Genomic DNA, 7,209 nt, shown 5'->3' with positions numbered 1-7,209 from the left:
CGCCACCACCATCACCATCACCACCATCACTACCACCCCCACCTCCTCCACCACCTCACTTCTGCCACCACCCCCACCTCCTCCACAAACCATCATCGCCACTGCCAACACCACCACCACCAATATCTCTATAAACTCCATTAAAATCAATAATAAAATTCTAACAAACTCAGTTAAAATCTATATACGAATCTAATCAAAATATATTTGGAGTTTGTAGATTTCAATCATACTCAATTAAATTCAATTAAACTCCATCAAGTTTATAACTCTTCTAAAATCATTTAAAATCTAAATTGAATACACTCTCCTTAAATATGGATTGGATACATCCCTGCTAATTCAAACGTAGAATCTGTAAGTCACTTAAAAAATATGACAAAAGTATTTCAAAATCCTCTCAAATCGTAATTAACTATACCTCTAATACTTAGGGTTAGAAAAATCGGGGGAGAGGTAGTTTAATAGGTCTTGGCGGGTGCTAACTAATTAAGGCACTCAAAACATTTCTCTCCTTCGGCTAATCAAACAGAGTTGGCAGCAGCCAGCGCTCAGCAGCTGAGAGAGTTCCATAATTTCAACCTACAACTCTGGTTTAGCGAATGCATTTTCAAACCCAAAAGAAGTTTTAGCAGTGAGAATCGATGGGCTACAGCACAGAATCAAAATGGTTAACAGCCACCATAACCTTTGCGCTCGCAGCTCTCTCCGCCTCCACTGCCTTTTCTTGTATGTATACAAATTTTGTTTTCTCCTTTTGTGTTGCATTGGGTTCTTGTAGTTTATTGTTCTTTTGGTCTGTAACAGTGTATTTTTGGAAAAGAAAATCGAGGGATTTGGATTCCAAGATTGGAGAGCTCGAGAAATCTCTCAAGGCCTCCTTAGACAATTGTGCTGCTGAAAGGCAAGGCCGAATTCGGGCTCAGCAGGTACCCTTTTCTTCCCACCTCCTCCCCCACCAAAAAAAAAAACCAAAAGATACTGACCCTTTTGCCTCTTTAACAAGCTGACCGTTAGTAATGGTCTTATTTTGCCTCTTTGAAGAAGAAAAAAAAGAATCTTACTTGAAAATAATTATCTTTGCACTTTCTCAGAGATCTAACTGAGAGTAGAGGGCAGTGTTTCTGTATTTAATTGAATTGGTTTATTGAATATATACCTGTGTAACTGGAAATTTGATTGCTTGGTATCCAAGTCCCCTAATTATTTGTCTATGTTCATTTTGTAAATGCTTAGGCATTGCCTAGATCATAATTGTGTTCATTTCATATTATATGAGGATCTCACTGTCAATGAGCTGAAAGTATATTGATTCTTATCATTGGCCCTTCATATGTCATCACACATTTCTATTCTACTTGCTAAGATCTTTTCATTTTGTATTGGAGGCTTTGAGGAAAGCACTAACGCAACCTAAGTTGGATAATGTGGAGCTGACTTCTTACCCCATGGCACCTATTGGTGTCATCCAGTCATGCTTCTCTACCAGGTATTTGGGTGGGCGGCGTTTGGTATTCCAAATTAGAGATCTTTGTTTCTCATTCCTTGACTGCATTTTTATGTCACACATTTATCAAAATGATAAGTAAATAATTTATTGCACCCAGAGTAATTAGGTGAGTGAGGAATAGCCAGATCGGATCACTAGAAGTGTTTACTCTTCATGAATTTGTTGAAGAAATCTTATGATACTCAAGGACTTAAAATATAAAGATCAGACAGACTGACTGGATAAAGATATCCAAAGAATATTACTTTCCAAATCGAGAAATGAGTTAATTGGAATCATTTTTATTTTCTTTTGAGTTGTGAATTTTTTTGCAAATGCTCTGCCATTCATGCTTTTGTACATGTTTCTATGTGTAGCAAAATCAAATTATGGTGAAAACTGTCAATAGTGCTTGGAAAAGTTAGATTGTCTTCCCATAAATTTTTTTAAAACATTCATATTGATAGCCAACAGTCTTTGGGTTTAATGGCACCTTTCTCCCTCTAGAAAATAAGGGTTGAGGTTGAGTTCAGGGGTTCAATCCCCAGTGGGTATGTGGGATGTATTCCTGTCATTTGCCAAAGAAAAAGGAATCATATAGATAAATTAAATATTGAAGCTTAGTTTTATCATAGAGTTAGAGTGATATGCCGCACTTCTATACCCAAACATGCAGTTTATATTGGTGCATGAATAGCATACTAGGAAACCTTTATTTTGCAGTTGCACCTCATGCTTGTGCATGCTTAGTTTTGCAGGGTTTTAGTTCTCCTGGGTTTACCAGTGTCAACTCCGATTCCCTGAGATTTGTTTCTTCCCTTGTTAACATAAAAGGAATTCAAAAAGTGCATGTTTGATGTCGCCAAGACAAAATTTGCATATTTGTTGTGCATGCAAATTTGTTTCTTTGAAGTCCCATTGATGACTTTCACTTCTCAATTGGGCAGGAATGGGACGCCCAGGCAACCTGTACTTGTGCCTCTCTCGAGGGCCTGTTTGATCTTTAATACAGCTCGTGTTCCTCCAGCATCACTTGAGGGTCTTGGAGAATATTCTCACTGCTGGGTTATATATGTTTTCCATCAAAATACAAATCTAGAGAAGCTTTGGAAAGATCCAACTAAGTCAAAGTTCAAGGCCAAGGTGTGTGCCTCTGAATACTGGTATACTGCTTTCTGTGATTTCAGTTATTAATTATTCTTTTTAACTCTATATAAAGGTTGACTGGATGGATAGGTAAGAGTGCCAACACTAAACGGTGAAAGGAAGGGACTCTTTGCAACAAGATCTCCACACAGGCCATCCCCCATTGGACTCAGTGTTGCCAAGGTAAGGTTAAACTGCTGCAGAAGATATGCATCTTTTAAAGTAGCTTGAAAGAAGATTTATCTACATTCTGCATTAGACTAATCTCAGGTACTTTTTTCGAGAACTATCAGCTTACTAATCTCATGCAATCCAAGCCCGTCTAGTAGTTTCTTTCTCTCCACCCATCAGAACGTTGGTTTCCAGTTTGAAACCTCCGGTCCCCATTCCCCACTTCTTGTGGGGTTGCAATGTGCAAAGTAGGATTTCACCTATATGTTTCTCTCTCTCCCTCTATAACGGTGTAAGCTTGATATACATTGTTCGCTCATTCCCTAACAGCTTAAGCTTATGGGTCTACTAGTTCTCCAACATCTTTGAGTAGGCTATCCACGTTTTAGGTCATGTTAGGCCCAACAACCACACGGTCTCCCACGTCACCCTTTTTAAGTTGTCCATGTGTTTGACTCATGTCATGCCACATGTGAGGGGGTGTGTTGAGAGATATCCCACATGAGGAATGTAAAACTTTTCATTATGATATATGTCTTGTGTTGTGCCTCTCCACCCATTTCCAATTAGTTCTGGGTGGGATGCTAGATTCTAACAAACTATATGTAGTTTGTTCCAGTCTGATTTACAGTCTCAAACAATTTGACTTCTAATAAAAGATGGATTCAGAAAGTCCAATTTACACTGGCAGGTTATATAGCTTTTGAAGGGAGCATGAGCTTCCGGCCCTCTTAATCTGCCTTAACTAATTTACTCAGGCAGGCTATATGTTTCTGCATGTATTGTTTCCAGAATTTCATATATTTTATTCTTTGGTCAAAATGCTTTTTTGTCCCTAAGAGATAGTTTGCTGAACCAGTCATGGTGATTTGAACTATGGTGAGGAAATAGTGATGAGGTAGGCCATTATTGTGGCAACGACAGCATTTGACTGGAAGCTAATGGTGGCATGGTGCTTAATGTGAAGAAAAAGTATATTGACCATGACTCTCTCTCTCTCTCTCTCTCAATAGTACGATAAGATGACAAAGAAAATTAGTTAGGGTGGTTACATGGCATGTGCGGCATAGTCAATAAAATACCTCAGTGGAAAGCACGCAATTACTGAAGGACAAAATTGACCAAGGAAGGAATTGGAACCTGACCATCTTCAAGGACTAAAAGTTTATTTAACCTTATTCTTAACTCTCTAAGTTACTTTGTAACTATGACACTTAGAGAAGTAGTGTAAAGTATGACGCATATAATTTAACGTTGATCATTCATATGATATTAACATGGTTGTACTTTTTCTCATCAATTATCATAACCATTCTTAATTATTTCTCATCACTAATTAAATTTAGTACCATTTGATATGAGTTCCTATCATAAATTAAATTTTGACGTCACATAAAAAAGAATGAAAATATGCTTATGGAAGAGGGAAAGTATTGAATCTTATAAATTTACACTGTATACTCTAGGTGGAGGCTGTACAAGGGCATATGCTTCTACTCTCTGGTGTGGATTTGGTTGATGGGACAGTAAGTTTTACATTTTTCCTCTCTACTGGCCATATCCATTTTCTTTGGTTCTGATTTTTTTAGTTTAGAAATCAAACTTATTTGGTTTACTTTTACCAACAGCCTGTACTCGATGTCAAACCTTATATTCCCTACTGCGACAGCATCCAAGGAGCAAGAGTGCCAAAGTGGTTAGCGGTATTATTTCCATGTCTCTCATGAAATTGTAAATTTTATAGTTTCATGACATACGAGATTTACCATTTGCATGATTAGAGAACTATCTTCCATTATGGTCATGTGTATTTTCAGCTATTAATCTTGGAGGTTGAACACATAGTTTGTTGGTAAAAGATGTTCATACACTATAGTGCATATGTGCTGAATAAAGACTCCACTTCAGTGGAGACTAGATTTGCAGCATGGATTCGTGTCGGGGTTTAACTGTTCATTGAAAATAGATAACCAAAACCTTCAAATATCTATTTAGGGAGAACTATACATGTATAGTAGTTGTAGATATTTCAGTTTTCCTATATAATTGCCTTTTTTTAAGATTGTGAAATATTGGTGTACAACTGTGTATTGTGATTTTAAACTAAACATACCTACCTCTGAGGCATCTTCCTATGCCAATTTAACTTGTCTGTACTCTTCTGGTAACTTATGTCATCAATTCCCTCCTTGTTTTAAGTTAATAATCCATGTATTCTGCAGGCAGACAGTATATTAGCAGTAGCTTCTGTTAGTTTCTCTGAGGTGTTCACTTCCACACTTGCTGATTGCTGGGAAATGGCAGTGAGTACTCTAATCTTTACTAAAAATATCACACCTTTACCATATTTTAAAGGGAATGTCCCTTTATATTCTTTGACTAATTGTTCAGTTCTTTTTACAAATTGCGCCAATAGCTTGCTTACTAGCACTTCACTAGTAAAATCCAAACTCTTCACGACACTGGAAAGAGATAAAAACAAGCCTAAGAAACGGACTCAGCTACAGTGTGAATGATAGTACAAATACAATGAATTAAACCCATAAGTACTTGTCAAGAGGAAAATAAAAGGCCGAGGGAAAAGAAAAGAGAGCAGGAACCAACAGGATTTAATTGAACACCTGAAGATAATCCAAGAAAATTAAGAAAGAGAAACCTGAATGTCAAATTTCGACCCTGAATAATTTGGAGATCTAAGAGAGAAACTGACTACTGCTGATGTCAAATTTGTGCCCCATCATTGGATTGGTTGTGTTGCTGTAAATTTTTCTACCTTGTGTGCAATTTCACGACAACTATACATGTTTATCTTTCCTATCAAAAGAACTATATAGTTCTCCCTTCATTTTTATTATTGGTAGAACTCGAGGTCTAGGCGCTGAATCTAATGGAGGATAAGACCACAATAATCAAACTCTAGAAGATCCAACAACTCATCATCCTGTGAGATCCTCATCCTACCTGGGGATAATCAATAAGACTGCTATATTTTGTCTTCCATCAATCTAGGTTCTTAACTTGCATTTGTTCAAAATCCCTGTGGGAGTTCTTAGCAGATCATGCATATCTGGGTCAGTAGATGTCCACTTCCTTTTTTCACTCCCTGCACGGTTGTGAAAGGTTTGTCAACTCAAGATTTAATGATTGTTAATCTTGTCTATTGTAATTTTACAAATTTGATAGATTGGTTGCGTTATCCTTAGTCATCTTATTCTTCGTCAGGGAAGATCTCTATTAAACACATACTTTTGTTGAATGCGGAGTGTGTATAACTAAAAGTTCATTGATAGTATAAGGTTTATTGTTGCTTATGAAGAGAAAATAACTTGCCCGGGAAGAGGGGGAAAGGAAAGAGAGCATGCTCTTTTCTACTCTAAATAATTAGCCATGAAAATCTTCTGTTTAGAAATGTTATTCCTTTGTCTTCAAAACAGTTCAAAAATTAACGACATTAACTGGGACAAGAGTAGAAAGGCGAGTTGTGCCGGTCCTTACAAAGGCTTTCCAGAATCTCGGAAGTATGAAGCACCAATTCCTATGCTTAGCTTTCATTCTATCTGTATTTGGTTTGTTGCAGGGAAATAATTCACTCTATGCTTCACCAGACGAGTTCCAAAACTTGATAAAGCAGGTGCTTTCATGGGATATTAGATCATTGGCTCAACGAAATCGACCTCATGATTCCTTCATTAACTCAGAAAATGGTAAACAGTTGAATGATAGTTCAGACAATGACCACGATGAAGAAGATTCGAGCCCTGGAAATGAGCAGCCCCCAAGTTCTTCTGGGGACATAATGTATCACCTAACCCTAGAAGGATTGGAAGTTTCGTACAGACTCAATTCTGACTTCAGTGTGGTTGTAGAGAAAGTAAAAGAAGTATCAAACATCACGAACAGTCGTCAAAAGCGATGTAATTACTCTATGTGGAGGGTCTGATTTGTGTTCTTTGAGACCTGATGTTGCTGTTTCAAAATTTTGGATTGTTTGTATTGTTCAAATTCCAATTCTTTTTTTCTTTTTCTTTTTTGGGGACAACCTCATAGGCTGACTCCTATATCATTTTGTAGTGGAGTTAAATAGAACACGGATTTGAAACTCGGTTTAAGTTACATTGCTGGCCATAGACCTCTTTCATGGAAACTTCAATTATCATATACCTAGTGCCTGGTGGGGATATGCATTTTGTGGTCTTGAAAGAAATTCAGTAAAGGCAAGAATGGCACTATGGTTGTGGACGTTGTGGCCACCACCATGAGTGTTGATTTGGGTCTTGATTCTTTTGCTTTTGAAGGTAAAAGACAAATGGGAAAATCAACATCTTTATTTTGACCAATGAATTTGAAGAGGAGCCAAGCCTATGTTGATAAGGCTCACAAAAAGTTAGAAATTAAAAAATGCA

The 7,209-nt window shown here is 37.3% G+C and overlaps 1 protein-coding gene across 1 annotated transcript; it reads left to right on the top strand.

The window, feature by feature from the left end:
- Window positions 1–462: 462 nt before the first annotated feature.
- Window positions 463–6,919, top strand: LOC103323327 (tRNA-thr(GGU) m(6)t(6)A37 methyltransferase). The gene is made up of 9 exons (XM_008225315.3): window positions 463–729; window positions 808–929; window positions 1,389–1,489; window positions 2,437–2,632; window positions 2,726–2,818; window positions 4,273–4,332; window positions 4,435–4,509; window positions 5,029–5,109; window positions 6,384–6,919. Exons 1-9 carry the CDS (start codon window positions 645–647, stop codon window positions 6,744–6,746), a joined length of 1,176 nt encoding a protein of 391 aa, XP_008223537.2. The 5' UTR covers window positions 463–644; the 3' UTR covers window positions 6,747–6,919.
- The last annotated feature ends 290 nt before the right edge of the window (window positions 6,920–7,209 follow it).

Source organism: Prunus mume, linkage group LG2, assembly GCF_029339155.1.
Source record: "Prunus mume cultivar Tortuosa linkage group LG2, ASM2933915v1, whole genome shotgun sequence".
NCBI lineage: Eukaryota > Viridiplantae > Streptophyta > Magnoliopsida > Rosales > Rosaceae > Prunus > Prunus mume.
Note: the sequence above shows the minus strand (reverse complement) of the source record. Positions and strands in the feature narration are given on the sequence as shown.